At 37.5% G+C, this 18,428-nt stretch overlaps 1 protein-coding gene across 1 annotated transcript in view; it reads right to left on the bottom strand.

Annotated features, from left to right (window-relative positions):
• The window catches only part of SLC22A9 (solute carrier family 22 member 9), a 45,574-nt gene extending 29,985 nt beyond the window's left edge, over window positions 1–15,589 (bottom strand). The window contains exons 1-6 of the mRNA XM_003828522.6: window positions 12,532–15,589; window positions 11,752–11,855; window positions 9,197–9,351; window positions 8,933–9,101; window positions 7,227–7,350; window positions 1,070–1,188 (exon numbers count right to left, since the gene is read on the bottom strand). Coding sequence (XP_003828570.4) covers window positions 1,070–1,188; window positions 7,227–7,350; window positions 8,933–9,101; window positions 9,197–9,351; window positions 11,752–11,855; window positions 12,532–12,933 — 1,073 coding nt within the window. The 5' untranslated portion in view covers window positions 12,934–15,589. The remainder of the gene's footprint in view (window positions 1–1,069; window positions 1,189–7,226; window positions 7,351–8,932; window positions 9,102–9,196; window positions 9,352–11,751; window positions 11,856–12,531) is intronic.
• Window positions 15,590–18,428: the final 2,839 nt, after the last annotated feature.

Here is an 18,428-nt window from a genome sequence, read left to right as displayed (position 1 = left end):
ATGACAGTCAGATTTTTTTTTATCATGTTTTGTTCTTAAGATATCCAGAGTATCTGGAGTCTCATTGGCATCCTGGGTGGGAAAGACAAAAACACATTTCTTGGGCATCTCCCTGAAAAATTAGAATGTTGGACACATACTGCACTCCCTTCCCTCCCTCCTGAGGGAGAAACCTAAAATTGCCCATCTTATTTTTATTGCACTGAGCTGTACCAGTCACAGATTTTCTTTGTGCTCACCTTCTATTCAGTGACCCAAACATCCAAATATGCAAGTTCCATAAGTGCTCTGAGTGAGGTGAGACAAATACCAGTTCCTCACACAGTGTGTCAAAAGGCCCAGATGTGTATTGCTCCACTCCTTCCTTTTCTATGAGGGAGCGGTCATAGGCCAGGGTGTTCTCTCTTGGCACTGAGCTGAAACAACTTTGGGAAGGGGTTGTCATGGGTCAGGTGAAATTACTCTTCTTACCCATTTCAGTGCAACTGTTCTTGGGTTTGTGCTCATCTATGGTTTTACAACATCTTACCTCTATTTTGGAAATCTCATAGAGGTATTTGGATCCAATCATTGTTAAATCAATGTTTCTGTGGGGGGATTAATAGGTAGGACCTCCTATTTATGTTTTTTCTGTGCTTGCGATCATGTCCTAGTATTTTAGAGGTTTTTATGTACCTTGATCTAAATTACATATCAAAATATGGAAATAATCATTGAGCTGTATATATTTGTGTACAAAATTCTCTTTGTAATTTACCTCATTAAAACTGGAAACAAACACGTTAAGAAACTTCAAGCCAAAGCATATACTGTAATTGAAGTTCTCTGCGTTGGTGTCCAGTGAAGAGCCTGATAGGGTGTTGCGATAAACAAAAACTATTGCATAAATTAATTCCGTGTCAGTCTTTTCACAACTCTTTTACTACATTCAAACACAGCAATTCTCTTTACGGCTTTCTCATCTTTTATGTGCAAATCTGTTTCCTAAACATGCTGTACTACTTGAAATGAGGACAAGATTCATGTCTCCAGTACTGTAACTTACCCTCAAACACTGCACGAAGCTTACCTCGTAAAGGACAGGAGGGAGATCCTTTTACATATGTTGGGCATGTGGAGCATTTCACACAGAGAAGGTTTTTTTTTTTGTGCTGCCTCCAGTTCTTTTTTCATGGTGGATTTCAAAATCTTCAACAATAGCAGAAACAATAAACTGTACAGTTGTCAGAAAAGAGTAGGCACTGTAGGCGCACTGGTCAACCCACAGATGAGAAGTGCGATGACTGCACTTTCTGTCTGGTGGAAAATATAAGCCTTAAAATGCAATGATATGTGTAAAAATGATGTGAAAAGTGAATTAGGACGTTAAAGCAGCCTCCAGGAAATTATGTTTCAAGGATATTTTAGACAAGAGATCCAAGTGGCTGCAGAGCATTGAAAAGGGTATGTATGTTAGAGAATCAGACCATGATGGGGACCGAATAAAGATTACAGTCCAAATGAAGGCCATATTGGATTATAGTCCAAAGCTCCATTTGGACCACATGGGCCCCAAAGGACATGGACATTGGTTCTCAGCTCACTGCCCTGGTGAAAAACAGCTTGCCTCAGAAAGGAGCAAAATTTCCTGAGAGAACTCATTTTGGTTCTTGGCTCAGAAATACTGAAGGTTGGGGAAGGAGGGGCTGCTTTCTCCCTAAGCTCATGCTTCCATGAGGAATAACTCTCAAAAGAGACAATCCTGGCCCTTATGTACATACCCTCAGCTACCCATAAAGAACTGAATTATTTGATTGGTGAGTGTGGGAGAATGCCATAGGCATTCTCAAGTGCCCAGAACACTTTTAGAAAGAGATCATATTCAGGCCTGCTTTCTGGGCTGCACCCTATATTTACCAGGTTAGGTTTTGTACCTGTTAAAAAAACTGGGACAGGTAAGTTCAGTTATGGAATGAAGCATTAGAAATAATGTTGATGGTAGGTATTGAAAGTCACATCCTCTATTCCAGTCCTCACAGTAGTAAAAAACCTAAAATTTTTGATCTTCATGGTCCTAACCACTTTAAATATCTCTGGGTTATATGTGATCTGGGCAGAGGAGATGTATGTTATTTACTGGACTCCCAGACCCATAAGACTGGAGTAATTAATGGATTGATATTGATATAATGTGGAGCAGCTTTAGGTTAGAGGGTTGTCTAGAACAGGTGCATTAGGAAACCTGTGAGATGGAGGTTAAAACAGGACTAAGACCAGACCTTTATGAATAATCATTATAAAATAATAAATTCAAATTTAGGCAACATTAGGTATCCAGTCATGTATAAAATCCATTTTCCATACCAAGCTTCAATTGCATTTCATAAGCAATGCTCTCTTTTTTTCCCTGGGAAACTGATGGGATCATCAGTTGCCATTTAGTTTAATAATGCATCATTCTTTTTTGATTCCAATGCTCTTTTATTTGTTTTATGTTTTTTACTTTCCAACTTTTATTTTAGGCTCGGGGCACATGTGCAGGTTTGTTACATGGATAAATTGTGTTTCATGGGGGTTTGGTGTGTAGATGATTTCATCACTAAGTTAATAAGCACAGTAGCCAATAAGTAGTTTTTTTGATCCTCACCTCCTTACCTCCTTACATCTTCCACCCCCAAGTAGGCTCTGGTGTCTATTGTTCTCTTCTTTGTGTGTATGTATACAAATCTCCATTTGGACCAATGTTTAGCTCCTATATATAAGTGAGAACATGTGGTATTTAGTTTTCTTTTCCTGCATTAATTGGCTTAGGATAATGAACTCCATCTCTATCCATGTTGCTGCAAAGGACATGACCTCTTTTTTTGGCTGCTTAGTATTCCATGGTGTATATGCATTACATTTCCTTTATCCAGTCCACTGTTGATGGGCATTTAGGTTGATTCCATGTCTTTGTTATTATGAAAAATGCTGTGATGAACCTACATATGCATGTGCCTTTATGACAGAAAAATTTGCATTTTGAGGGGTATACACCCAGTAGTAGATTGCTGGGTCGAATGGTAATTTTATTTTCAGTTATTTGAGAAATCTCCACACTGCTTTCCACAGTGTCTGAACTAATTTACATTTCCATCAAAAGTTTTTAAGTGTTCCCTTTTTTCTGCAGTCTCACCAGCATCTGTTATTTTTTGACTTTTAAATAATAGCTATTCTGACAGGTGTGAGATGGTATCTTATTGTGGTTTTGATTTGATTTATCTAATGATTAGTGATGTTGAGCATTTTTTTCATATGCTTGTTGGCTGTGTGTATGTCTTTTTTTGAGAAGTGTTTGGCCGGGCACGATGGCTTACGCTTGTAATCCCAGCACTTTGGGAGGCCAAGGCAGGTGGATCACTTGAGGTCAGGAGTTTGAGACCAGCCTGGCCAACATGGTGAAACCCCATCTCTACTAAAAATACAAAAATTAGTTGGGTATGATGTCTCAAGCCTGTAATCCCAGCTTGTCAACTTTTGTTTTTGTGGCAATTGCTTTTGGAGTCTTTGTCATGAGACCTTTGTCAGGGCCTTTGTCCAGAATGGTATCTTCTATGTTTTCTTCTAGGATTTTTATAGTTTTAGGTCTTAAACTTAAGTCTTTATCTTGACTTGAGTTTTGTATATGGTGAAAGGAAGGGGTTCAGTTTCAATCTTCTGCATATGGATAGTCAGTTATCACACCATTGACTGAATAGGGAATCCTTTCCCCATTGCTTGTTTTTGTCGACTTCATTGATGAACAGATGGTTGTAGAGGTATGGCATTATTTCTCAGTGCTCTAGCCTATTCTATTGGTCTACCTTTCTGTCTTTGTACCAGTACCATGCTGTTTTGGTTACTGTGTTCTCGTAGTATGTTTCAAAGTCAGATAGTGTGATGCCTACAGCTTTGTTCATTTTGCTTTGGATTGCTTTGGTTATTCAAACTCTTTTTTTTTGTTCCATATGAATTTTAGAATAGTTTTCTCTAATTCTATAAAAAATGTCTTTGGTAGTTTGATAGGAACAGGATTCAGTCTGTAAATTGCTTTGGGTGTATGGCCATTTAAACAATATTGATTCTTCATATCCATGAGCATGGAATGTTTTTGCATTTGTTTGTGGTCATCTCTGCTTTCTTTCATCATTGCTTTGTAGTTCTCATTGTAGAACTCTTGCCTCCCTAGCTAGCTATATTCTTAGGTATTTTATTATTTTGTGTTTATTGCGAATGAGATTACATTCTTGATTTGGCTCTCAGCTTTAATGATGTCAGCGTATAGAAATGCTACTGATTTTTGTACATTGATTTTGTATCCTGAAACTTTGCTAAAATTGTTTACCAGATCAAGGAGCTTTTGGGCTACAACTACAGGGATTTGTATGTATAAGATCATATTGTATGTGAAGAGAGATATTTTGACTTCCTCTCTTCCTATTTTGTGGCCTTTTCTTTCTTTTGTCTAATTACTCTGGCTAGGACTTTGAGTACTATGCTTAATAGAATTGGTGAGTGTGGACATCCTTGTCTTGCCTGGTTCTCAAGGGGACTGCTTCCAGGTTTTGTGTATTCAGTACGATCTTGGCTTGGGTTTGTCAATAGATAGCTCTCATTATTTTGAGGTATGCTCCTTCGATGCCTAGTTTGTTGAGGGTTTGTAATATGAACGATATTGAATTTTATTAAAAGCCTTTTCTCTGTCTATTGGGATGATAATGTGTTTTTTGTTTTTAGTCTGGTTTTTCTTTTTTTAAAATTTTTTTCTCTGCCAGGTTTTGGTATTAGAATGAATCTAGTCTCGTAGAATGAGTTAGGAGTCTCTCTGCCTCAATTTTCTGGAATAATTTCAGTAGGATTGGTACAAGCTCTTCTTTACATGTCTGGTAGAATTTAGCTGTGAATCCATGTGGCCCAGGGATTTTTCTGGTTGATTGGCTTTTTATTACTGATTCAGTTTGGAAACTTGTTATTGGTTTATACAGGGTTTCAATTTATTTCTGATTCAATCTTGGGAGTTTGAATGTTTATAAGAATTATCTATTTCTTCCAGGTTTTCTAGTTTCTGCGCATAGAGGTGTTTGTAATAGTCTCTGAGTGTTTTTTGTATTTCTGTGTTGTTGGTGGTAATGTCACCTTTGTCATTTCTAATTGCATTTATTTGAATCCTCTCTCTTTTTTTCTTTATTAGTTTAAGAAAGTCTATCCATCTAATGTGTTCTTTCAAATTACCAATCTTTGGTTTTGTTGATATGTATCTTTTTTACATCTCAATTTCACTCAGTTCAGCTTTGATTTGGTTACTTCTTCTTTTCTGCTAGCTTTGGGTTTTGTTTGCTCTTCTTTTTCTAGTTCCAATAGGTTTGAGGTTAGGTTGTTAATTTGAGATCTCTCAAACTTTGTGATGTGGGGATTTAGTGCTGTAAGTTTCCTTCTTAACATGTGTTTAGCTGTGTCCCAGAGATTCTGGTATGTTATATCTTTGTTTTCACTAGTTTGAAAGGTTTTCTTGATTTCTGCCTTAATTTCTTTATTTATCCAGAAGTCATTCAAGAGAAGGTTGTTTAATTTCCATGTAATTTTATGATTTTGGGAGATCTTCTTCATATTGATCTCTCTTTTATTGTGTTGTGGTCCAGGAGTGTGGTTGGTTTACTTTCTTTCTTTCTTTTTGAATTTGCTGAGGATTGTTTTATGGCTGATGTGTGGTCAATTTGAGAGTATGTGTCATGTGCAGAGGAGAATAATGTATATTCTGCTGTTGTTGGGTGGAGTGTTCCTTAGATATCTGTTAGGTCCATTTGGTCAAGTGTTGAGTTTAGTTCCTGAACATCTTTGTTAGTTTTCTGTGTCTATAATCTGTCTAACACTGCCAGTGGGGTGTTGAATTCTCCAACTATCATTGTGTGATTTATCTAAGTCTCTTTGTAGATTTCTAAGAACTCGTTGTATGAGTCTTGGTGCTCCAGTGTTGGGTGCATATATATTTAAGAGAGTTAAATCTTCTTATTGAATTGAACCCTGGATCATTATGTAATTCTCCTTTTGCCTTTTTTGATCACTGTTGGTTTAACATCTGTTTTATCTGAAATTAGAATTGCATCCCTTGCTCTTTTTTTGTTTTCCATTTGCTTGTTAGATTTTTCTTTATCCTTTTACTTTGAGCCTATAGGTGTCACTGCATGTGAGTGTCTCTGGAAGTCAGTATACAATTGGGTGTATTTTGTTTTTAATCCAAATTGTCACTCTGTGTCTTTTAAGTGTGATGTTTTACATTTAAGGTTAATATTAATATGTAAGGATATTAAGAGGCTTGCTCTTAATCCTCTCCTTTTTCAATAAAATGGGAGAAAATGTATTTTTATTGTTTCAAGTAGCATTCTTTCCTTTCCCATATCATTTCCAATATTTGGATTTAAATCTGTCCATTGATATTCTCTGTCATAGCAAAAGCTTCATTCAGGTTGTTACCTTGACTTATTCTGTTATTCATGATCTAGTATCATTTGTGCATACCACATTTTAAGATTAATACTTTATATATGTGTACAACATGGATAATATTTAACTTAAAGATCCATGACAACATTTATCTTTAAGATCTGGGGTGGATTAAAATGAGAAAGACTTCTCACAGGCATTTCCACTTAGTCAGGCTTTAGGAACTTATAGTAAGTAAGTATAATGAAACTCCAGACAAATAGGGATTTGGATTGATATGGGCACTGCAGTATTTCCAGGGAAGAATGGAATCTGGCATAGGTAGTGCCTCACTAAATGTATCATGAATGGAAGAATGTATGATTGAATGAACAAATAAGTGAACTCTTTATGTTATATTCTATTTGCTCACTAACCCTTCCTCTGGCTTTACTACCCTGAAAGAGACCCACAGAATAATAAATGGGAAGGAATGAACTAGTTTTGGTTACTCCTATTACACAGTTAGAATGAGTTCAATGCAAAATCTTTACAATAGTTAATACTTTGTGCCTCTGCTTCCATTGAGTAAAATATCTGTGTCTCATCCTTTTGGCAACAGCATATTCCCCTTCAATGTTAACCCAAACAATATTGAAGCCCATTAAAAATGATAGTGAGGTGATACAGCCCATAACCATACCTGTGTTTCTTTCCTTTTTTTTTACCTTATGGACACTGCTACTGCTAAGTATTGATGACAAGTTATGTCTTCCCTGCATCCCATATCTAGCTCCCATCCAGCTCACCTCCAGGGTTAGGGTGTCTCTGGCATTCTTCATTCCACTCCTGTGTGCAGCTTTTCTAAGTTCCTTTAAGCCTTCCTCTGGTTTATTGTTGATAATGAGCCACCGAGCAGACTCTAGCAGCCAACTGACCAAGGAAGAGAACAGAGGGGCAGTCGACTTTCACTTCCTCGTTTCTTACATTAGTTTTTTCTTAAGATGTCTTCTCCCTCCAAGCTAATATCCACCACTTGTTTGGTTTTACCAGGAAATGTAAACTCACATTCTCTTTGACCATAACTAGAAAAATGTGAGATGACTCCTCCATCCAGTACATATTCACTGTTGGGAATGCAGACTTGGAATCATACTGGCTCCTCTCTTACTCGGCAAATTTACCTTGGAGCTCCTGACACTGCAGCATGAAGGACCATCACTTGTACAGATAGATCCCTGCCAAGGTCCTAGTAAGGTCATAACTTATGTCTATTCTTAATGTGTTCTTTTCCCTAAAATAAAGTCCCTCAAATAATTTATGCATGCTTAAGGCCTCATACAACTAGAATCACTCCTGGTCATATCATCTGTGAATAATCTGGACATATTAACAAGTTACTTACCTAAATATTCCTCAGTGTTCTCATCTATGTAATGGAGAGAATATTACCTTGTAGGGCTGTTATGGAGATAAGATAAATGAATGGATGAGCCTGACAGGGAGTTTGCTTACTTTTCTATCTGAACTCTTCTCTCTGTATTAAATCTGTAATCATCTCTCTAAGGTAAAGTCCAAATAGATGTCTTTCACTGAACTGGCTTTTTTAAGGGGAGAGTATAGTTAACCATCTATAAGTATTTGCAAAGCTGATAGAAGGAAGATGGAATACTGACAAATGAGGTAAATTATCCATTTTGCCTTAGTATTTTAATTGAAGAAACCATGCAGCTCTTTCTTTAGATAGTTATGAAAGTAAATTTGCTACACCTTCTTTTCATCCAATATCACCTACAATAATTAAGAAAAAAAATCCCAAACTTCTCCATCATGTATTTTTTTCCAAGGATATATATAAAAACATAGACTACCATGGAAGATAGCTCCTCAAATGTTTTCCTGTATTGGGGAAAACATTTTTGTAATAATTCTGTTTCCATAATATTTGTTAAGGCGAGGATATCCAAGGACATTAAGAAGTCTCAGGCAATGATACATTGCTATTCCCCATGTCATGGGTTGCTGGTTTTAGCAAATGAAAACACAATGGCATGGATGCATTTGAATTTCTATTAAGCAGGAAAATGTTTTAGTATAAGCATGTCTCATGCAATATTTTGGACATAATTATATTAAAAATTATTCATCCCTTATCTGAAATTTGAATTTAATGGGACTTCCTATGTTTTATTCATTTAAATAAAAGAACTCTCAGGTGAATGAAATTTCATGTAAACAATAAATGATCTTGAGTAAATTATGTCTCTTACAATATTTGAGATATAATTTTAGAGAAATATTTGTTGGTTACCTTATGTTGAAATTTCATTGATTGCCCTCAGTTTTATCAGGAAACTCTATGTGTTCTGCTTCTTGTATTGCACATCAAGCACAGATTATGAGAGGATGTGCTCTCAGGTTTACACAAAGAACAAAAAGAAATTCAGGTGTCCTAGTTCCACATACATTCTCATTCCAGTATCTCATTAAGACAAAAGAAGAAACAAACTCATACCTTGAGGTCAGAAAGATCACAAAGTATGGTACAGACACCACCAGCTGGAGGATATGCCAGTCTCGAATGGCAAAAGCCAGGCCTGCCAGGGTCATAAATGCAATACCAGAAGGACACATTCCCAATGTAATTCCCATGGCCTGGAATCTGTGTGTTGCCCACTCGGCTACTGGAAGAAAAAACAGATAAGGCTTTGACTTCAAAGGTGGAGTTTCAATTTCAAAGTCACAGTTTGGAAAATGTGGATCCAAAGTGTTGACTTACTTAACATAATAGTATTTGTTATGAGGCTCATTGCAGCAATCCCAGACAAGAAGCGTAGTGAGCAGTAAATGAGGAAGGTGGGAGCCAAGGCTGCACAGGTGCCAACAATGGCGACCTGGAGGTAACACCATCTGAGCACGAACCTTCTCCCAAACCTGAGAGACAGAAACAGGTTAGATAATGGGAACAGTAACAACAAGTGGAAAAACTTAGCAAAGAGAAGGCACACTTTGAAACTTAAAAGATGTTTAACAAGTGAAACTTTGCATTTGAAGCCTTAAAGAATCAGTAATCAATGGCAGATCTCAGACACAATGTTCCCTGTTTCTAAATAAATACCAAGTAGATCAAAGCTTATTTTCCAATCTCTTAGCAGTATATTTTTGACACCAATTGAAACCACATAAGACAGGGTGGAATATTGGACATTTTAAAGTATCAGAAGTCCCTTGTACTAACACACAGCATACTAATAACACAATGTGTCTCCTATGTACTTTAGCATAGTAGAGAGCCTGAGCAGGGCATAGCCTATAAGACATCTAAATCTAGATGTAGAAGTCTAGGACAGTGCAGGCTATGGGTATACTGATGTGAAAGGAACATCCATAGAACAATACATCAAAGTTGCTGAAGTGTTGCAGGGGAGGGCAAAAAAAAAAAAAAAAAACAGAAAAAAAAGAAAAAGGGAATTTAGTGTTTTACTGTTTTCTGGGAAAGGAGTCCTCTCTGTAGACAACTGGAACAATATAGCCTGTGGTGAGGCAGGATTTCAGCTCTCACCAATGTCATTGGCATTATATCAAAGGTTTTAGCTACTGCTAGAAAGAGATTAAAAGGAAAAAATAGAAAATTAGTGATTTGAACTATTCCACCTTGCAGATGATATGATCAAGTTGGGAAATTTTAAGGAATCCATAAATAGCTACTAGAACTAATAAATTTATCCAGTTGGCAGGATGTAAGTTTACTATGAAAAAGTTAATTATCTTTACATATATGTACATAATTTACATGTAAATTATCTTTACATATGAATTAGAAATAAATTAATAAAAAGTGCATGACTTTTATCATAAACTACAAAATATTGCAAAGGGAAATTAAACAAAAGTCTACCTTAATGAAAAGCAATATTATATTTATAGATCAGAAAATTCAGTATTTAAAAAATGTCAATCTTACCCAAACTGCTGTTTAGATTTAATGCAATTCCAATAGAAATCTAAAGAAAATTAGATTTCTCCCTTTTCTCACATCATAATGTAGTTCCTTGTTTTTGACTTTTACATTGGTGGAACACTATAGTATGTAATCTTTTTGTTGGTCTTGTGGTACCTAACCAAATGGTTTTGATGTTAATTCATCTTATTGCAGACAGTACTTTATTCATTCCCTTTGCTGTAAAAATTCATTATGTGAATATCTGCTTATTTATTAACCTATTATTAATGAAATTATAGATTATTTCCAATTTTAAGATATCATAAACAGTTGAGTGAATTATTCCAAAACAATCAGTTTGATCGTAGCCTACTCTGCATTTAATCACATAATATTTCCTCTTAGGTTTGTGAGAAATACCAAACTCCTTAGGTTATCTTGTCCCTTCGTCTTTAGCTGATTCTCCACTGTCATCTCCTGCCTGGCATCTCCTACCCCTTCTTTTACCACCCTGTGATCTATTAAAATTGGTCTATCTGCATTTTCCCAGGACAGTATCACAGAGGACTGGGTGACTAACTATCGGAAATTAACCCTCTGACTCTTAGCTCATTCTACATTCCATTTCCTGTCGTACATTCAAGGTTCAAATTTTCAGGTGAGACACCAGAAGACATGATGTTGGTGGATGGCAAGTGGCACTTCAAGTCCCTCATCGCCATCAGGGGAGACATGGTTGGGTGAAGGTAATTGTTCCCTGCCATGTCAGGAGACATACAGCAAGGTGAATACCCCAAACTCCTCACACCACAGACTGAGATAGTATTATCCTTGGATTACTTACCTCACATGGTTCTAAAAAGCTGTTTTTGCAAAGACAATAATCAAGTTTCTACACATAATTTTTCAACACACCACCAAAGATACCTTCAAATATACCCTACAGGTTTTAGAGGAATGCGTGTTCATCACACTTGGAACTATGATGTAATGACAATTCTCTGGGCACGAGCTATCAGCTCACAGTGTCCAGGTAGGACTGGACCTGGTACTCCTGGCCAAGGCTGAATCCTATGTGATGAAACGTCTTCCTTTCTATTCCCTTAGTTAACTCTTTCTCATATTTCTAAACCACATGTTGTGGTACCTTCTCTCTAAAACCTGTCTTGAAACACCGCCAGTTCACATGGAGATATCATTTCTGTGTCCTGCATACAGAGCTCAAATTTTAAAAATAGCACTCAAAACACGGACTAAAAATTTCCTTTTCTGTTTGGGGATCAAGGCAGCCTCAGGAGAATGTAATTTGCAGTAAGTAATTCTAGATGAAATAATGTTTCATAAGTTGATAAAAATGTCCTTAAAGAGAGCTGTGTTCCATACACACTCACCTGTCTGATAAATGACCGCCTAGGATGCCTCCCACCATCATTCCAGCCATGAATACAAATTTAGCCACTGAAGTCAGTGATTGAGAGTCACATACCAGATCCCACTGGAAGAGAAGGAAGCCAGCACATCAATGCTTATTACCCCTCAGTGTAACTTGATCAAAACTTCTTAGCATGATCTGCAAGTTTCCTAATATTAAGTCTCTAACTTCCTCTGTGGCTTCCTTTTTCAGCATTACCTGACCTTTGTTATTCAGGTCTCAACTTAAACATAACTTTCTCTTGGAAGAGTTTCCTAAACCTATAGGTTTTTATTTCATACTAAATGGTTCTCAAACATGACCACATGGTGCAATCACTTGAAGACCTTTAAAAACTTTTAGAAACCTAAATTTCCCTCTTAGACCTTCTCATATGATTGTTTTAGGGTATACTCTGGGCATGGAGGCTTTTCTCAATTTCCCAGATATTTCTAATTTGCAATGACAGGCTGAGCATCACTGACCTAGCAGAACATTTTAACATATTATATATAAATGCTTGTTTAAACTTTGGTCTCCCTGTGACTTAAAGCATTATAATAGCAGGATGCCTTCTACTTTGGAATTCATTACTCAAAATGTGTAGGTGTCAGACATTTAATAAAGAAGCAATTAGTATTTGCTGAAAGAATGAAGACTAAGGACCTACATGTGACTGAAGGCTGGAAGCATGATTATTACTTGTGTTATTCTAAACACCCAGGTCACATACTCATGAGACGAGAACAGAGCCTCTTACCTCAGTCACGATGGTGGACGAGAAGGAGCTTCTGTCGTACACCCAGCCATCCACACAGGGCTCCATGTCTGCATCACTTGTGTTGGGGAAGGTCCCATTCAGATGAAGGAGCTGCCACTGGGGATGAACAAAGCGACGACACTTCTCTGGCCTCATGTTTGAGTCCAGTGGGATGGAGATTCTCAAGAGTGCATCCTGGCTGAGGGTCCCAGTGTCATTGTCAGAGACAGTGTCATTGTCCAGGATGTGGACCCAGCAGCGATGGCCAGGTGTGAATGCAGTGAAGTTCTCCAGCATAAAATGAAGGTATGTAGCAACAGCGAAGATTGAGAGAAAAACAGTCTGAAGGATCTGGAATCTCCACAGGTCACCAGCGTGACTCAGAAGGTCCTGAAAGGCCATTGAGGTTGAACAGTTGATCCTCAAGTAGAGGCAAAATGACTGTATCCAGAGAGGTTCAAAGAGGGAAAATGTTTTCTTTCCGTAAGTCACACTAAATGTGTTTTGATCCTGACCCCACTCTCTTCTTGACGACTGTGCTTCCCCTCTGCAGCAGGACCGTGGAAACAGTTTCCTCAAGTCGTTTTGGGGTCAGATAGGTAGCCGTTTCCTTTAAAGTCACGTAAGAAATAATTTGCTCAGATACTCCCAGTCGTTTACAATGAAATGTGTTTAAAATTCTACTTTTTCATGTCTTTAGTAGCTCCCAAAGTCAGCACTGGACTTTGGTCTACACTTTCCTGTAAACAAACTAAAATAAATCTGCTACATGGTATGCGGTCATTCCAGGAAGCATAATTTTGGCGACTCAAAGGTGAGGTGCTTTTTTACTTCTCTGAAAACAACAGAAGGCAAGTTTTTCCTTGTTAAGTACCAATTTTTGATTAAGAGTTAATCTAAAAAAGTCGAAGTTAAACCTAAATAAGGGTACTGTGGTACAATCCTTTCATTTTGGTGACTGATGTTCTCCTTCATGTCAAATCACACCACAAATTCACGCTGGAAATACATTGCTTGAAATGTGGACAGAATAGATGGTGATGAAAAGCAGAGGAATAAGCTCATATGGAGGTTTACTTTTACTGGCTTATTGATTTTTCAGATAGTATTTGTGAAGACCTTTTCCATGCTAGTTCCTAAAGTAACGTGTGTGACAAGTTCAAGGATCTTATAGTTGAGTAAGTAAGAGAGAGTACATAAACAATTGCACTCCAACATTATAAATATTATGTGAGATGCACTATGTGCTGTGGAAGAATTGGAGGCAAAATATGGGAGAAAATGTCACCTTGATTAGGACTAAAATTTCTATTAAAATTTAAACCTCCTTGAAGTATAATTCATTTACCATACAATTTACCCTTTTAAAGTATACAATTGAATGTGTTTTGATCATTCAAAGAGTTGCGCAATCATCACTACTATATCATTACAGAGCATTTTAATCACCACATAGGAAACCATACCCATTAGCAGTAACTCTCCATTTTTATTCACACATCCCACTTAGCAACCGCTAATTTACTTTCTGATTCTAAAGATTTGCCTATTGTGGACATTTGATTTATACATTGAATTATAAAATACTTGACTCTATATATCTGGCTTAATTCATTTAACATAATGTTTCTTTTTCTTTTTTTTAAATTATACTTCAAGTTTTAGGGTACATGTGCACAACGTACAGGTTTGTTACATATGTATACATGTGCCATGTTGGTGTGCTGCACCCATTAACTCGTCATTTAGCATTAGGTATATCTCCTAATGCTATCCCTCCCCCCTCCCGCCACCCCACAACAGTCCCCGGTGTGTGATGTTCCCCTTCCTGTGCCCATGTGTTCTCATTGCTCAATTCCTACCTATGAGTGAGAACATGTGGTGTTTGGTTTTTTGTCCTTATGATAGGTTGCTGAGAATGATGGTTTCCAGCTTCATCCATGTCCCTACAAAGGACTTGAACTCATCATTTTTTATGGCTGCATAGTATTCTGTGGTATATATGTGCCACATTTTCTTTTTTTTTTAATTATACTTTAAGTTTTGGGGTACATGTGCACAACGTGCAGGTTAGTTACATATGTATACATGTGCCATGTTGGTGTGCTGCACCCATTAACTCGTCATTTAACATTAGGTATATCTCCTAATGCTATCCCTCCCCCGTCTCCCCACCCCACAACCGGCCCTGGTGTGTGATGTTCCCCTTCCTGTGTCCATGTGTTCTTGAGAACATGCAGTGCTTGGTTTTTTGTCCTTGCAATAGTTTGCTGAGAATGATGGTTTCCAGCTTCATCCATGTCCCTACAAAGGACATGAACTCATCCTTTTTTATGGCTGCATAGTATTCCATGGTGTATATGTGCCACATTTTCTTAATCCAGTCTATCATTGTTGGACATTTGGGTTGGTTCCAAGTCTTTGCTATTGTGAATAGTGCTGCAATAAGCATACATGTGCATGTGTTTTTATAGCAGCATGATTTATAATCCTTTGGGTATATATTCAGTAATGGGATGGCTGGGTCAAATGGTATTTCTAGTTCTAGGTCCCTGAGGAATCACCACACTGACTTCCACAATGGTTGAACTAGTTTACAGTCCCAACAACAGTGTAAAAGTGTTCCTATTTCTCCACATCCTCTCCAGCACCTGTTGTTTCCTGACTTTTTAATGATGGCCATTCTAACTGGTGTGAGATGGTATCTCATTGTGGTTTTGATTTGCATTTCTCTGATGGCCAGTGATGATGAGCATTTTTTTCATGTGTCTTTTGGCTGCATAAATGTCTTCTTTTGAGAAGTGTCTGTTCATATCCTTCACCCACTTGTTGATGGGGTTATTTGTTTTTTTCTTGTAAATTTGTTTGAGTTCATTGTAGATTCTGGATATTAGCCCTTTGTCAGATGAATAGGTTGTGAAAATTGTCTCCCATTCTGTAGGTTGCCTGTTCACTCTGATGGTAATTTCTTTTGCTGTGCAGAAGCTCTTTAGTTTAATTAGATCCCATTTGTCAATTTTGGCTTTTGTTGCCATTGCTTTTGCTCTTTTAGACATGAAGTCCTTGCCCATGTGTATGTCCTGAATGGTATTGCCTAGGTTTTCTTCTAGGGTTTTTATGGTTTTAGGTCTGACATGTAAGTCTTTAATCCATCTTGAATTAATTTTTGTATAAGGTGTAAGGAAGGGATCCAGTTTCAGCTTTCTGCATATGGCTAGCCAGTTTTCCCAGAACCATTTATTAAATAGGGAATCCTTTCCCCATTTCTTGTTTTTGTCAGGTTTGTCAAAGATCAGATAGTTGTAGATATGTGGCATTATTTCTGAGGGCTCTGTTCTGTTCCATTCATCTATATCTCTGTTTTGGTAGCAGTACCATGCTGTTTTGGTTACTGTAGCCTTGTAGTATAGTTTGAAGTCAGGTAGCGTGGTGCCTCCAGCTTTGTTCTTTTGGCTTAGGATTGACTTGGCAATGTGGGCTCTTTTTTGGTTCCATATGAACTTTAAAGTAGTTTTTCCCAATTCTGTGAAGAAAGTCATTGGTAGCTTGATGGGGATGGCATGGAATCTATAAATTGCCTTGGGCGTTATGGCCATTTTCACGATGTTGATTTTTCCCACCCATGAGCATGGAATGTTCTTCCATTTGTTTGTATCCTCTTTTATTTCATTGAGAAGTGGTTTGTAGTTTTTCTTGAAGAGGTCCTTCACATCCCTTCTAAGTTGGATTCCTAGGTATTTTATTCTCTTTGAAGCAATTGTGAATGGGAGTTCACTCATGATTTGGCTCTCTGTTTGTCTGTTATTGGTGTATAAGAATGCTTGTGATTTTTGCACATTGATTTTGTATCCTGAGACTTTGCTGAAGTTGCTTATCAGCTTCAGAAGATTTTGGGCTGAGACGATGGGGTTTTCTAGATATACAATCATGTCATCTGCAAACAGGGACAATTTGACTTCCTCTTTTCCTAATTGAATACACTTTATTTCCTTCTGCCTGATTGCCCTGGCCAGAACTTCCAACACTATGTTGAATAGGAGTGGTGAGAGAGGGCATCCCTGTCGTGTGCCAGTTTTCAAAGAGAATGCTTCCAGTTTTTGCCCATTCAGTATGATATTGGCTGTGGGTTTGTCATAGATAGCTCTTATTATTTTGAGATACGTCCCATCAACACCTAATTTATTGAGAGTTTTTAGCATGAAGGGCTGTTGAATTTTGTCAAAGGCCTTTTCTGCATCTATTGAGATAATCATGTGGTTTTTGTCTTTGGTTCTGTTTATATGCTGGATTATTTTTATTGATTTGCATATATTGAACCAGCCTTGCATCCCAGGGATGAAGCCCACTTGATCATGGTGGATAAGCTTTTTGATGTGCTGCTGGATTTGGTCTGCCAGTATTTTATTGAGGATTTTTGCAAAAGAGTCAAGACCCATCAGCGTGCTGTATTCAGGAAACCCATCTCACATGCAGAGAAACACATAGGCTCAAAATAAAGGGATGGAGGAAGATCTACCAAGCAAATGGAAAATAAAAAAAGGCAGAGGTTGCAATCCTAGTCTCTGATAAAACAGACTTTAAACTAACAGAGATGAAAAGAGACAAAGAAGGCCATTACATAATGGTAAAGGGAACAATTCAACAAGAAGAGCTAACTATCCTAAATACATATGCACCCAATACAGGAGCACCCAGATTCATAAAGCAAGTCCTTAGAGACATACAAAGAGACTTAGACTCCCACACAATAATAATGGGAGACTTTAACACCCTACTGTCAACATTACACAGATCAATGAGACAGAAAGTTAACAAGGATATCCAGGAATTGAACTCAGCTCTGCACCAAGTGGACCTAACAGACATCTACAGAACTCTCCACCCCAAATCAACAGAATATACATTCTTCTCAGCACCACACCACACTTATTCCAAAATTGATGACATAGTTGGAAGTAAAGCACTCCTCAGCAAATGTAAAAGAACAGAAATTATAACAAACTGTCTCTCAGGCCACAGTTCAATCAAACTAGAACTCAGGATTAAGACACTCACTCAAAACCACTCAGATACATGGAAACTGAACAACCTGCTCCTGAATGACTACTGGGTACATAACAAAATGAAGGCAGAAATAAAGATGGTCTTTGAAACCAACAGGAACAAAGACACAACATACCAGAATCTGTGGGACACATTTAAAGCAGTGTGTAGAGGGAAATTTATAGCACTAAATGCCCACAAGAGAAAGCAGGAAAGATCTGAAATTTACACCCTAACATCACAATTAAAAGAACTAGAGAAGCAAGCGCAAACACATTCAAAAGCTAGCAGAAGGCAAGAAATAACTAAGATCAGAGCAGAACTGAAGGACATAGAGACACAAAAAACCCTTCAAAAAATTAACGAATCCAGGAGCTGGTTTTTTGAAAAGATCAACAAAATTGATAGACAGCTAGCAAGACTAATAAAGAAGAAAAGAGAGAAGAATCAAATAGATGCAATAAAAAATGATAAAGGGGATATCACCACCGATGCCACAGAAATACAAAGTACCATCAGAGAATACTATAAACACCTCTACACAAATAAACTAGAAAATCTAGAAGAAATGGATAAATTCCTCGACACATACACCCTCCCCAGACTAAATCAGGAAGAAGTTGAATCTCTGAATAGACCAAACACAGGCTCTGAAATTGAGGCTATAATTAACAGCTTACCAACCAAAAAAAGTCCAGGACCAGATGGATTCACAGCTGAATTCTACCAGAGGTACAAGGAGGAGCTGGTACCATTCCTTCTGAAACTATTCCAATGAATAGAAAAAGAGGGAATCCTCCCTAACTCATTTTATGAGGCCAGCATCATCCTGATACCAAAGCCTGGCAGAGACA

This window comes from Pan paniscus, chromosome 9 (assembly GCF_029289425.2).
Source record: "Pan paniscus chromosome 9, NHGRI_mPanPan1-v2.0_pri, whole genome shotgun sequence".
In the NCBI taxonomy this organism is placed as follows: Eukaryota; Metazoa; Chordata; class Mammalia; order Primates; family Hominidae; genus Pan; species Pan paniscus.
The sequence above is the reverse complement of the archived record's forward strand: the minus strand, read 5'-3'. Positions and strand labels throughout refer to the sequence as shown.